Source organism: Vigna unguiculata, chromosome 11, assembly GCF_004118075.2.
Source record: "Vigna unguiculata cultivar IT97K-499-35 chromosome 11, ASM411807v1, whole genome shotgun sequence".
Classification (NCBI taxonomy): Eukaryota; Viridiplantae; Streptophyta; class Magnoliopsida; order Fabales; family Fabaceae; genus Vigna; species Vigna unguiculata.
In genome coordinates, this window is record NC_040289.1 from 1670912 (window position 1) to 1686458 (window position 15547).

The 15547-nt window shown below is 35.1% G+C and overlaps 1 protein-coding gene across 4 annotated transcripts in view; it reads right to left on the reverse strand.

Annotated features, from left to right (window-relative positions):
* LOC114169756 (putative disease resistance RPP13-like protein 1) overlaps window positions 1-14278 on the reverse strand; it is a 30749-nt gene extending 16471 nt beyond the window's left edge. For 2 of the 4 annotated variants that reach the window (XM_028055047.1, XM_028055045.1), the window contains exon 1: window positions 10187-14278. In XM_028055047.1, coding sequence (XP_027910848.1) covers window positions 10198-14133 — 3936 coding nt within the window. In that variant the 5' untranslated portion in view covers window positions 14134-14278 and the 3' untranslated portion in view covers window positions 10187-10197. Of the gene's footprint in view, window positions 1-9159; window positions 9463-9542; window positions 9657-10186 lie in introns of those variants that run through there. The other 2 variants (XM_028055046.1, XM_028055044.1) reach the window with 2 other exon arrangements.
* Between the last annotated feature and the right edge of the window lie 1269 nt (window positions 14279-15547).

Consider the following 15547-nt stretch of genomic DNA (forward strand, 5'->3'; position numbering starts at 1 on the left):
ACAGAATCATCACTCTTTGGAGAATCACTAAAAGTGTTTGAATCAATTCTCAATTGCTTAATAGAATTGTCAGGTATGATACGCCCAACCATTTCCAAAAATGATGCTTCCATGTTGTCCCCACCCAATTCGAGCCTTTTCACTGTAGCCCAGTCAAACAACACATTTCCACCGTTTTTTAGATTTAAATCTAGAGCCTTGGGAGCGGAAACCTCAAGTTGTTGGCACTCTGTAATTTCTAGTGTTTTTAAAGGAAAAAGTTGCTCTGGCAGATGTCCTTTCAACTTGGGACAAAAACTTATAGAAAGATGTTTTAGACAAGGAAAAACACCTATCAGTCCTTTACATGCCCATTTTTCCCATTGTGTCATGTAGGAGAACGACAGTGTTTCAAGAGATTCAAATGAAGAAGAGCTGTTGCCATAAAAATCAGCATCAATACTTACTATCTCATCGAACTGTGAAATATGCAAGTGCTTGAGAAACGGCAAAAGACCAAGCGGAGGTAAATGTTGGCAAGATTTACATCCACTTAACTTTAAGAACACCATATTCAACAATGAATTCTTTTGCAACCAATTTGGAAATTGTGTGCCACCGTAGCCAAAGATTGACAACTCCTTCAAGTTTTTGGAAGGTTGCAAATTCTCAATTACATCCTCTTCCTTTTTTGAATCAACAGAGTTCCCATTCCTCCTCAAATCCCATTGCAACTTCAGCTTCACAATGTGTGTTTTATTCTTCAAATCTGCTTCTAATGCATCCAGGGAATTATCAATATTTTGTAGCCCCCCAATTGATAGGTCTTCATGAATGTTGTTGAGCTCTCCTAGCCGTTGAATACCCAGCTCCCTGCCATGGCCAAAGACATCCTTGGATCATTGAATACATGTTGGGCAAGAGCGGTCTTACCCAGCCCTGGCATTCCCACAATAGAAAGCACAGAAAGGTTTTTGGCAGTGTTAGATGTGAGCCAGTTAAAGACAAATTCCTTGTCATCATCTCTACCATACATAACACTTTCGTTTGGCAAATATGTTGATCGTAATTTACTGCCTGATCCTAGTTCCACCCCAACACAACGAATATTGATGACTTTCCTAAAGTTAAAGTCAAAAGCCTGATGAACTCGAGGTAAAGACAAAGAAAGTTACGGAGTATTAAAGATATCTTATTTGTTATGAATTTAAATCTGAATCTGAATTTCACTTTAAGTAAAAATAATAATTAGTTGATTGCATTCATTGCTTACTTAGTTGCTTTAGAGAAAATTGTTAATGAAACTTGTTTTGAGATGTTGGAATAAAAATTTTAATAAGAAAAGAATGTTATCTGCTTTGAATTGAAAAATTTATTGTAGTCCCGTCCAACTGCAACTTTCCATAGTCTCTTAGTTGCACTTGTAGAGCACTAATAGTGTAAGCTTCAAGTTGATTGCAACAAAAAACTTCTAGACATCTTAAAGGAACTAGTAGCTCTGGTAGGTGCCCTTTTAGCATGGGACAATCTCTTAATGAAAGACTTACTTGGATATTCTCATGAAAACAAAAAGTGATGCTGATCTTTTGTTATTCACTTTTGTTATGTATGTAAAGAATCAATTCAATAAGAACATTAAAACCTTTACATCTAAAAATGGTAGAGAACTATTTTACTATGACAAATTTGGCATCTTAAATAAAAAAGCTTGTGTTGAGACTCCACAAGACAATGTTGTTGTTAAAAGGAAACATAAGTACATATCCTTAATGTTACCTGTAATCTTCATTTTCAATCTGGTTTGCAAAAGATTTATTGATCTTATACTGCTTCTCATGCTATTCATCTAATAAATAGACTCCCCTCTCACACTCTTAATGGAAAATCTCCTTATGAATTATATAGGAAGCCTCCTATACCTATCTAAATTTCAAGATTTTCGGTTCTTTGTGTTTTCCTTCAAGTTTAGAAAATAATAGGATTAGACTTGAACCAAGATCTAGAAAATGTGTTTTCCTTTATTATAAAACTAGTACTAAAGGATATATGCTTTTGGATGCTAAGAACGGACAAATTTTCATAAGTAGGAATGTCATATTTTGTGAAAACTGATCACTACAAAAATATATGTTCCTAATAGGGGTTTTTTAGATGGGGTTATAATAAGCTCCAGTAAAAATATACATTAGTGGAGATTTTAGTGACCCCAAATAAGTTTCAGGGTTTTTTTTTTCAAAACTTCAGTAAAATTATTATCATTTTTTTTTATTTTTTAAAAACTTTTATTTGGCTAAACTTATTCTCTTTCCCTTTCCCGTTCCTCTTTACCTTTCTCTTTTTCAGTTCTCTCACTCTGCTCAAGGTTTGTACCGCTCATTTCATCATATTTTTGCTTTCAATTTCAATTTTGTCTGCTGATTTCATTAACAAACTATGTTGATTTCGTAATCAGTAAAGAGCGTTGCTTTCTGATTTCAATTTCGTGCCTAAGAGGAGGAAAACGAAGAAGTTGTGGCTCGTGTCCTATGAGAGGGAAGACGTTGATTTTTCGATTTCATCGTTCTCCCTGAAATCAGGTAATAAACATATGTTTTGAATTTCGTTTCCTTGCTTTCAATTTCGTCACCGTTCTTTCAATTTCATCTAATCCTTTAATTTTCATTTGAATTTCGTTTCCCTAATTTCATCATCTCCCGACATCACTATCCTTTTTCGATGAATAGTTAAACTCTATTGGTCAATGAATAATTAAACTCTATTGGTCAATGAATAAATACTCTGTTTTAGGAAGCTTGACACTAAATTTTTTCTTGTTTCTGAGAAGCTGTTGTTGAAAGTGAGAAAATATAGGCTTTATAAGTTTTGTATCTACTGCATTGATTTAGATTAGTTTAGTGCAGTTTTATTTTCCATTTTTAGTTACTGTTTTGAATTTTTAGAATAGTTATTCATTTGTTGTCTTTAGTTTAGGACTTTATCTAGTTTTAGTAGTTTATGCATCCATTATTTTGCTATTTTTACTAATGTTACTAACATTCTACCTGTTATGCTACTGGTTTTGTTTTATTTGTAGTTCTGTTTTACAATAATACCAATATAATGAAAAGGTTATCATTGTGTACAATGGCAGAAACTATAGGCAGGATAAAAACAGTAGCACATGCTTGCTACCTTGTAAGAAAAAAATGTATGCAGAAATTTCTTTAGGCTTGGTGGAGAGACCATAAAGTATAAAAGTTAGAAGGTTCGGTAAGGATAGTTTTCTTAAAAAAATATATTTTATTGTGTTATTTTTTAGGTTCTACATTTACTGCTATAATCTATTTAGAGTAAGGTTTGTAACCAAAGTTTACTGCTATAATCTATTTAGAGTAAGGTTTGTAACCAAAGTTTACTTATGATTATTACTATCATTTATTATTGTTAATTGGAGAAATCTTATTGGAGCATGCAAAATATTACTATTACTGATTGTACTATGTTACATTATTTTAATCATTTTAGTAATAGATACGTATTCAAATAGAAGTTTACCAAGACAATGAGTTGGCTTTGATCAAGGCGAAGAAATTTCCTCTGATCTTTATTTATGAGGACCTACAATTGTGCATGCACTTGTCTTTTGATTCTCCATTTTTGTCCACTAATTGGAGGTCTTGTGATGGTTCAAATCAGATCTTATTCATTCATTAAACAAATCTATGTGATTTGGCTCCAAGTAAGAAGAAGTAATCAGAAGTAAGAAATATTTTCTAGAACATATTTAAGTACTAGGGGTGGGCAAAAAATTTAATTTTCTTGATCCAATCCACTTTTGCTCCAATCCACTCCATTTATAATCTATTTTATTAAAAATCTAATCCATTTAGAATCCATTTAATGGATATGGATTCCAATCTAATTTACATTTTATATATCTTATGGATTGGATATCCATTTTATAAATCAAGATTTTTAAATATGGATAATCCAAAAAATCCAATCCAAATTTTCAATTTAAATTTTTAGTTGGATTAGACTAAAGGTTGAGATGAACTATGCTAAATTCAGACTTGGATGAGCCTTGCTCGACGACCTATACGGATCGAACAGGCCCGACAACCATAAGAGGTTGGGCGGGCCTAAAGATATGAACGAGATAGGCGGGCCCGACAAACCGAACGAGTCGATCAGGCCCAATGACCTGATGAGTCACGCGGACCCGAAAATCCGAACGGACTAGGCAGAACCAATGACGAAAACAGGTCAGGCAGCCCAAAGACCCGAACGAGTCAGGCAGGCCCAAAAACCTGAACAGGCCTGACAACCCGAACGGGCCAGAAGACCCGGATGGGCCGGACGACCTGGCGACCCGGACGGGCCGGACGACCCGGACGGGCCGGACGACCCGGATGGGCCTGACGACCCGGATGGGCCTGACGACCCGGATGGGCCCGAAGACCCGTACAGGCCCGACGACCCAGATGGGTCTGACGACCTACACGGGCCTTACGACCCGGATGGGCACGACGACACGAATGGGCCGGACGACCCGAATGGGCCGGACGATCCAAATGGACATGACAACTTGGACGACCCTGACGAGCCTGGCGACCCGGATGAGCCTGACGACCTACACGGGCCTTACGACCCGGATGGCACGATGACACGAACGAGGCCCTACGACCCGGACGAGCCCTACGACCTAGACGGGCTCGACGTCCCGGACGGGCCCTACGACCCGGATGGGCCCGACGATTCAGACGGGCCTGATGACCTTGACGTACCTGACGACCCAGACGGGCCCCACGATTCGAACGTGCCCGACTACCCGATTGGGCCCGACTATTTGGACCTGTCCGTCCGGGTCGTCTGGCCCGTCTGGGTCGTTGGGCCCATTCGGGTCGTCCGGCCCGTTCGCGTCGTCGAGCATGTTTGTGTTTTCGGGCCCGTTCGGGTTGTCGAGCCCGTTCGGGTCATCGGGCCCGTCTGGGCCGTTCGGGTCGTCGGGTCCGTCTGGATCGTCCGGGTTGTCGGGTCTGTTTGGATCGTTGATCTCATCCGAGTCATTTGGGCCTTAATGACACAAGTTTTAAGAAATTCAATTTAAATTTCTTTTATTAAAAATGGATTCTGGATTTTAAACTTGATCCAAATATTTGGATTGGATTTAAATCTTGATCCAAATATTTGGATCTGGATTCTAAAAAAATCCAAACTACTTTTGCTAAAAAAATGGATTTGGGTCAAAAATCTATTTCAATTATTTAGATATAAAATGGAAGTGGATTGGATCATTAAATATCCAATCCATGCCCACCCCTATAAGTACCAATCAAATGCCCTGTTGAGGAGGATTGGTGATTTCACTTAATTGGTGTTCTTTACTTATTTATTCTCATTTGGTTTCTAACTTTGATAGGGTTTTGGTGAACCTATTTAGGCCAGTAGAAGCCAGAAATTGATAACAGAGAAATTATTTAATGTTATCATTGGTTGAAAGAATTTAAAAATGAGAATAACGTTAAAAAGACATTATTATTAACTTTTAAGATGTTAAATTATTTGAAATAAACTAAAATATGAAAAAATGATAACTATTTCAAAACACATGGTTATCAAATTTCATGGCCAAGTAATTAATATTTTTTTTTATATTATTATTATTTTATGCTTATCTTAGCTTAGATGACCTTGGAATCAGGGAATTGGAATTCCCATAGGTAAACTTGATATTATGTTGTTGCGTCTGGTATCAATCCACAAAGAGTATGTTTATTATTTTTTCTCTCAAGCTACTTTTTTCATTCCAACTTCTTGTTTTTGTTTCATTGTTAGCTGATATGCATTTAATCGTCACCCATGGAAAGATTATTTGGGAATAAGGATAGAGCAAGAAATATCATAATGGGAAGACCAAATATACATTCTGAAATATGCTCCCAAACTTCATGGATCCTTATCAACAATATCTTGGTCCCCACCAGATGTAGTTTCAAGTAATTTAGGTATTTTGTAATGCTATTTCTCATTTCGATTTTCTTAAACTATGTGCGATTTCTCTAATGTTATTTTTATGGTGAGGAAATAGGTATTCCACAAATGACAGAGTTCAATGCATCATATGAATTTGGTTCACCTATGCAGTTATTGCTCTAAGGATCATATGCACTTTTCACAATAATAATTATCTTCTTTATTTGTGATTTTCAATATGTAATCTTTATAGTTTTGGAAATATTATTTTAGGATGCAGGTGAGAAGTCCACTCCTGAGGACTTACCATCTGAGCAGATAATAGATGTCAGGAAGGGTAGCAATGACTATAGAATAAATCTGGTATTCTACCTTTTAAATTATTGTTCATGAAACTGAATATTGGTTAAATTTCTATTTTGTCCACCAAATTTTATTACAACTTCGAAATAATGAGTTACTGTGACAAAATCATGAAAATGTATCTAACTTTATGAGCTAAAGTAATTGATTTCATGGATGGATGTGTGTAATGCAGGTTGATATAAGTACAATGCTTGAAGAGGGAGTGAAAACAGCTCCAAATCAAGGTATGCATATGAATAGAATAAAACTGAAAACCATGTTTCAAATTTAGAGAGATTAACCTTTGTATAATCACATTATAACAATTTTTTCTAGTTTTCTCTGATGTAGCTTTCAAGCTTTGATGATCTATGAATGTACGCTCCACTTGCTTGTAATGGGCTTGACATTGGACTTAATCTGAACATGAACATGAAGAACTCTCTACTACTCTGAGATCAAAGGGTGTAGACTCTAGAGGAGATGTTTCCGGTTTGAACAACAAACGAAAAACAACTACATAGAAAATAGTAGTTTCATTCTTATAGAGAAGAATACTTCTGATTAATCATGTGGGTCCGTTTCTGACTTTTTTTTATGGTTATTAAACTATTTGGAAGCCAACTTTGTACTCTAATTTGGGAGTAATATTATTTAATAATACTATTTAATGTGCTCTAATATTGGATCAAATTTTTGGGAGTAGTACTGTTTAATAGATTTAGCTTAGCACCAAGTTTAAAAGGTTAAGTGGTTTTAATAATAACTATAAAGTATATCAACATGACGCACGACAAATAATTTCATAGATTTGATGATTTTAAACACTAGACACCAATGGGGTTTGGGGTTTTAAACCCCTAGTAATAGTGGGGGTTTTGAAAACCCCTGGTAATAGTGAGGGTTTTAAAAATCCCAGACAGTGGAGGTTTTGAAAATCCTAGACAATAGTGGAGTTTACAAACCCCAGGTAAGTTGTGTTTTTCCGGGGGTTGCTGAAAACCTCCGGTAATCTATTAGCTACACTGGTTTTTCTAGGGGAAAAGAAAACCCTTGGTAAAGCCATTAGTGGGGGTTTAAACCCCAGAAACGCAAAAATAACCCTCACTAAAAATAATTATTTTTGTAGTGGATTATTCCAAATAAGTAATTATTTCATATCGACATTCTACGATAAAAACAAAACTGATTATTAAAGTTCCATTTAAATAAATTTTAGTCCCTGTTGTAGGATTGATATTTACTCTAAACATGTAGTTTCTTTTTGACTTAGTTACTTAATAAATTAAACATATTTATCGAAATTTGTTGTGCTTTCTTTATCAAATTTACTATTAATCTAAGTTTGGTGGAAACATCCATTTCTTAATCTAGATGACAGAGGAATCAGATACATTAAGTATATTAGAAACTTAAGCTTCACAACTATTTCATTTTATATTTCCTAATTTAATTTAGTACTTGAAATTTTAAGTCTATTGTAAATATATGTGTTATTCCATAATTTATCCTAGACCAAAATGTCTATAAAAGAGTAAGGGTTAATAATTATGATGTTAAAAAACATCATGAAAGGGGTGAATTGTTGCATGTCTTTTTAGGACAACCACCGAAAAGAGAAAAGTAGTTGATTTTCAGCATCACTTCTCTTTTGAAAAGAGCACTTGTATATCTTCCAAGAGATCCTTTGCATCAAGGACAGCATTTTTTACCATAAGCAGTGCAATGCAGGGTTAATGCTGCAATGAAACGAGAAATAAGATATTTGATCAACATTTTGTTCTTCAATGGTTAGCAACTAATAATTTTAGTCTTCCCCACATCACAAACTTCAACAGTTGTATTCCAAGTATAAATGAGTGGCTATCATTATTTTATTTTTGTAGGTGACATTAACTGTCTCGAGATCAAGTGGACCGGTGACAATCGAATCGTGTCGTTTGGACGGTTACATTCTTAATTAAAAAGAGTTGTATCCTAACTAATTATTACAGTTTTTGACCTAGTGATAAACGTTTGATCGTAACAATTATAACAATTATACGTTATATGTAATTTATTTTTTGGAATTTTATATATTCTGGTATAATTTACATATCTTAGATGACAGAGTGCATGTATACTGCTATCATCGTGAAACAACTTAATCAAGTAAACAAATAGTTCAGTAACTCAAAGATTCTTTTCTTTCACTGTTATTTTTGTATGTTAATTTTGACTGGCCAGACCAAATGCAGGGTTGACATTATGATGAAATGAGTAGTGCTGTTTTATTTTATGAATGATGGTTCACTGATACAATCTGTGACACAGCAAGTATTACATTGTCGGTCGTGTGTGCTCTTTCACAAGTGCATTGAATGAATGAATAAGGCCATGATTGTGGAGAGGGAAACCCTTGGGATATTAATTTAATAGTTAAGGGGTTACTAAATTTAGTTTTTGAAAGAATAAAATATGTTACTTAATTCATAAATGTATAAAAAGTATAAAATTAATCTATAAATATTATAATTGTATTTACCAATTTCTCTCTTCTTTTATCTATAGTGCATTCACAATAGTCTTAAGTCAGATTTGAGGTCTTACCTTCTACACACCAACACTACCTCACAGCAAAGCGAGGTAACATGCACCAAACATTATTAAGTGCTTCCATTTCACAAAATTGCTGAATATGACTCACCTCTGCTGTCAATATCATGCATGCCACCATATTAGCCTCAATTCTTGTCAACATAAAATCAGAGAATAAAAATGGAAAAAAGAAACAGAGTAGACCAGAAAATTGGGAATTAGATGAGGTTGCAGGATGTCTCAGATTACTTATAGTTGAAGGAAAAATACAGCAGAGGGAGTACCTCAAACTTCCCATGAATGTGAATACATTTTATCATCCAATATGTTATAGTGCTTGTAAAATGTAGGTTCCTTCTAGTTTTGGAGATACAATGATTTTATCACCCTTACATTCAAATTTTGCACCATATTACTGCTTGTTAAGTTCCATAACATGCTCTGACTATATAAGATTAAGTCTTTATAATAATAGAAGAAGAATAATTGTATTTTTAGTAACCCAACATATATGTGAAGTAAGTCTGTCCCCTTCTCTTCTTCCCTAACAGGTGCATCCACACTTCTTGAACGGATAAGTGCTGTCAAAAATGATGAATCTCAGACCTGTGAAATAACAGAGAATATGAGAACTTAATGAAAGAAAAAATTATCACAAGAGGCACGCTATTATCAAAGTAACTCACAATGCTAATTGAGTATCTTCATTCTCTCTTAATCATCGTTTATACCATTCAAAATTCAGGAGTTGTTGTTTGAGAAGTTGCAAACGTTTGTTGGACCGATCCATTTCTCCGCTTCTGATTCAAACGCCCAAATGACATTTAGCCAAATATTTACAGCATAGGTTATGATATGAAAGAGAAAACACACATCCATTATTACGATAAAAATAAGTTAAGGGACTAAAAAACAAATTTAAAGTATAAGTTAAAAGAAACCGTATAATATTAAACACAAAGTATATTAGACACTTGAAATTTACTTGAGTTTTACAGCTATTACATTTTATATTTTCTAATTTAATTGAGAATTAATAAGTACGATGTTAAAAATAGGAAAATGATTCATATCCACTAAAGAGATGTATTAACATTTAATCTTAATTTTGAAAAAGAATTAATAAGTTATGTTACTTCTAGAGAGAAAATATAAATGATAAATGAATAGGTTATATGATTTGAGAAGAAGAAAAATCAAATAACGATAGGTTTATATGCAATGTGTATTTTATGGAAGGAGTGAATTGTTAAAAGATTTTTTCAGGACAACTAAGGAAAAAGAAAAGTAGTTGATGATATACACTTAAAAGAAAAATAAATTGGCCTACCAAATAAGTAGTTAGTATAAATTGCTATGTTGAATGTGAGCAATCTTTTTCCGGTCTTTCCCTCCTTCCTGGCAACGTTGTTCGAGCAAAGGACAGCCTATTATGAAAAGATATGAAATTGATTGGGGAAGACCCTCCTTTGGTAAGCATTGGAGTTTGGGGCAGCACTCAAGAGTCAATGATCGGAGAGATGAGAGTTGAGAAAGCCCCTTATAGTCTAATTCTTCTAGATTTGGACAAGCACTGATGGTTAGATCAGTAAGAGAGGCTGGAAGCAAACCTTCTTCAGGAAAACATTTTGCATCCAGTTCCTTAATGGACAAGTCTCCCAAATATGAACCGTCTCTGAAAGCTCCTTTCAATGAGCCAACAAGTCTAGAGCAATTCTTGAGTGTCATCTCGTGTAGACCTGATGGCAAACCTCCGTCAGGGAAGGACTCAAGTCTTGGACAGTCTTCTATCCATAGATGTTTTAGAGATGGAAGAAGCATATGCATGTTTCCAGGCAATGATTTAAGTTTGGAGCACTTAATGATTCTCATCTCTCTTAGATTTGATAACAAACCTCCATCGGGTAACGACTCAAGTCTTGGACAATCTTCGATTCTTATTAAAGACTCCAGATTTGATGGCAAACCTCCGTCAGTGAAGGACTCAAGTCTTGGACAGTCTTCTATCCATATATGTTTTAGAGATGGAAGAAGCATATGCATGTTTCCAGGCAATGATTTAAGTTTGGAGCACTTAATGATTCTCATCTCTCTTAGATTTGATAACAAACCTCCATCGGGTAACGACTCAAGTCTTGGACAATCTTCGATTCTTAAAGACTCCAGATTTGATGGCAAACCTCCGTCAGTGAAGGACTCAAGTCTTGGACAGTCTTTTATACATAAGCTCGTAAGAGATGGAAGCAACATATGCATGCTTCCAGGCAATGATTCTAGTTTAGGGCACTTACTGATTGTTAGAACATCGAGATGATGATGAGCTTGATCAAGTGAAATCATCTGCAGATTGCCAAAACCAGAGAGAACAAGTTTTGTGACTGTTGGGAAGGAATCTAGTGGAAAGGTCATCAGAGGTGTTTTAGAGTCATCAGTGATTGACTCTACAATTTCCAACTCATCAAGAGTGTGGGACCCATCCCTTTCAGAGAATAATGCTTTCATGTGGTGCCCACCCATTCTAAACCATTCCATTGTAGCCCAATCCAATTGCACCTTTCCACAGTTATGTAGTTCTAATTTTAGAACCCTGGGAGCGAAACCTTCAAGTTGTTGGCAATCTATCATTTCTAGCATTCCCAAAGGAGCAGGTAGCTCTGGCAGCTGTCCTTTCAGTTTCGGACAATCCTTTATAGAAAGCATTAGAAGATTTGGAAAAGCACCTGTCACAGCTTGGCATTCCCATTTTTCCCATTGCCTCATATTGGAGAACTTCAACCTTTCAAGGGATTGAAATGAAGAAGAGTTATTCCCATGAAAATCAACATCAATGCTCACTATCTCATCAAACCCTGAAATATCCAGCTTCTTAAGAAATGGCAAAAGACCAAGCGGAGGTAAACGTTGGCAAGATTCACATCCATCCAACTTTAATAACACCATATTCCACAGTGAATTCTCTAGTAACCAATTTGGAAGTTGTTTGCCACCATAGTTGAAGATTGACAACTCCTTCAAGTTTTTAGGAGGTTTCAGATTCTCAATTACGTCCTCTTCCCTTTTTGAATCAATAAAGTTCCCAGTTCTCTCCCATACCAACGCCAACCCCGTTAGGTGTGTTTTATTCTTCAAATCTGCTTCTAATGCATCTCGGGGATTCTCAATGTCCTGCAGCCCCTGAATTGATAGGCTTTCATGAAGGTTGTTGAGCTTTCCTAGCCGTTGAATACCCGACTCCATGCTATGGTCAACTTTAAATATATCCATCATTACTTTAAGATTCTTTAGTTCTTCCAAACCTGGTGGCACTTTTCTCACTTTAGTGAATGTAAATTCAAGACGACACAAAGTGGTGATTAAATGCAAATTTGAGGGCAACTCCTCCAAATCCATACAGTAGTTCAACTTCAGTATTTGCAAGTGGGAAAGTGAGCATATACTTTCAGATAGTTTTTTGATATCAGTCCCGGAGAGGTCTAACGAACGGAGATGCTGAAGATTGCCGACAGAGTCAGGTAACTCTTCAATGTCACAACAATTAGAGAGTGATAAGATACGCAAGAACTTGAACTTGGTGAACAATTCATGTATCGACATATTGCAAATCCAAAAACTATTTGGTGTTGGCAGAAATGTTCGCAACCTTTGCGTTTTACATAAAGTTCCAAACCCAGGAAAGCCTCCGTCGTCACCAGGTTCAAAGAAAAAATGCCGAGATGCTTTTTGTATCTCATTTGTTTGACTAAGTTCACACCTGAAATATATGTCTCCGGCGACATATTTTGCCAAATCATTTAGAAGGTCATGCATGACAAATACTTCTTCCGCATCACCTGATCGTTGAAAGAAGGACCTTGATAGTAGTTCATTGAAGTATTGTTGGCCAGTTTCTTCTGGACTCTTACCGTGTTGTAGGAAATTTTCAGTAATCCATAACTCAATCAAATGTTCCTTTTTAAACTTATAATCCTTGGGAAATAGGGCACAGTAAGCAAAGCAGACCTTCAAATGGGAAGGAAGGTGGATATAGCTCAATGCTAAGGCGGGAACAATATTACAACGCTCTTCTGGAAGGTCCCATATCTCGCTTTGGAACACAAATTCCCATTCTGAAACAGATAATTTGTTGTATAATAGACTTCCCATTGTTTTCAAGGCAAGAGGCAGTCCTTTACATTTTTTAACAATCTTCTCGCCAATTTTGTTGCACTCTGGATTTGATTGAGCATCATAATCATCTGGAAATGCATGTTTAGCAAACAACTCTAAGCTAGGACCTTCCGGCAATTGCTCTAGAAAGCGTTCTTTTGACCGAATGGTAGAAGCAACTTCCTTACTACGGGTAGTCACAACAATCCTACTTCCTTGTGCTCCGTAAAGAAGGGGCTTTTGCACTTCTTCCCATTTAGATTTGTCTTCGTTCCAAACATCATCCAAAATAAGAAGAAATTTTTTCCCAGTCAATGTTTCCTTCAAACTTTGGTGAACCATCTCGATATCTCCACTATTATCAGTTGATCTAGTAACATGCTCAAGAATAGTTTTGGATACCTTGAACACATCAAATTCATCAGAAACACAGACCCAAGCTTTGACATCAAATTTAGCCTCATCCGTCCTTGGATCATTGAATACATGTTGGGCAAGAGTGGTCTTACCCACCCCTCCCATTCCCACAATAGAAAGTATAGACAGATTGTTGTGAGTGTGAGATGTGAGCCAGTTAAGGACAAATTCTTTGTCATCATCTCTGCCATAGATAACACTATCGTTTGGCAAATATGTTGATCGTAATTTACTTCCCGATCTTGATCCCTCCCCAACATCAGCATTCCTTTTCAAACCTAGAACATGGCTTTGTGTTTCTAGATATTCTAGGTTCTCAATGAGTTTTTCCATCCTTGATTCAATTTCATTTTTAAAGAAACTGACAAAAGGAGATTTGAGGGAATTCCACACCTTTTTAGCAGCACTATGAGATTCAGCTTCCACTTGGCTCTTGGAGAGTGCATGATTTATTTCCTCCAAGAGATCCTCCACATCGAACATGAAACCTTTGGCACTAAGAAGCCATTCTCTTACGCGTTGATCTGTGAACTGTTTTTGTTCTGCGTCATCAGTCACAACCTCAACGGCTAGGAGCTTCACCTTCAAGTTGCTTAGCTGCTTCTTTTTACTTTTATCTCCACGAAATATGTCCCCCAAACGAGAAAATACATTGTCAAAAGTCTTCTCAAAGAATTTGGACAGAGCAGCATCGGTAATCAATTCAACAGCCATGGTAGAAAATGGAGTGGATGAATGGAAATGAGAGATCTGAATGAGTGAGTTCAGAGATAGCAGTGATGATGAGATGATGAGTGGTAAAAAGCTGTTTTCTTATGAATGATGGTTTACTTTATGGTCACCGGTCAACCAGTGTATCTTCAGTCTTCCCGTCATAAATAAAAATCATTCATAGCTGTTTTCCTTTAATCAATGAGTGGCCATGATTTTGTGTACATCATATTTATTAAATTGTGTTGCAATTTTCTACTCCTTTAATTTTCAAAAAAATAGGTAATATGCAGAAGTTTATATTTCAGTTTTTTTACTACACATTAGGAGATTCATTGAAAGTTCGATCTTTGTATTGTATGTAGGTGATACTCTTTGTGAAACATATTGCTACACGTCACCATAAATATCTCTTTTAGTTATACTTTTTATGATATCGCGTAACCAGAATGTAAAATGTCTATTTTGAAAAGTGATTATATGATTATGTTAAACTATATCCTTTATAAAAAAGAAGACTACCGTTAATTAATTCTTCCTCATATTCTTATACGTTGATATAACTAATGTCTTAAGATATATATATATATATATATATATATATATATATATATATATATATATATATATATATATATAAACTGCTCAAGAACATGTTTATATATAAACTGCTCAAGAACATGAATAGATGCTAAAATATGAAGGCTGACAGACACCGTAGATAAAACATAAAATAGGTTTTCAAATGACTATTTTTATATGTATATAATTACCTATAGATAACATTTATATATGCATGTAATTACTTTTGAGTGACATATGCATTTAATAACATTTTGGAGTTCTCACATATACTATAAATAAAACAAAATTATAATATATAACTAGGTATAAACTTCATCTTAAAACTGGTATTGTAAGGTTCAATTAGACTTAAAATTCATTTTTTAACCTGGTATCATAATAATAGGTTAAAATCTATCCTAATGAAATTTATTATTTATTTAGTCTATTATGTTACTCGCTATTAGAAGATTTATTGTCCGTTGAACCTATCTGTCACCTGCTATCGGGTCCAATAGAACCATACATATAATATCTAGTCCCACGCTCGAATGTATATCTTCGGTATGAGGGAGATAAAAGCTGAAAAAAGTGATTAATATGTATATTTATGAAGATTTTAAATCATAATTTATGATTTTAAAATGAATAGTTTAAAAATATTTTTGTCAATGTGTTTAATATTTGGTTTATATTTTGTATATAAGTGAGTTTCAAAAATTTAAGAAGTTATCAACATAGTCAATTATTATTAGAGTTGATTAATTCAATTATAAATTCAAGTACAAATTTCAAGTCAAGTTTAGCAAAAAAAGTTGCTAAATAAAAGGCTTAACAAAATTATCTAATTCTA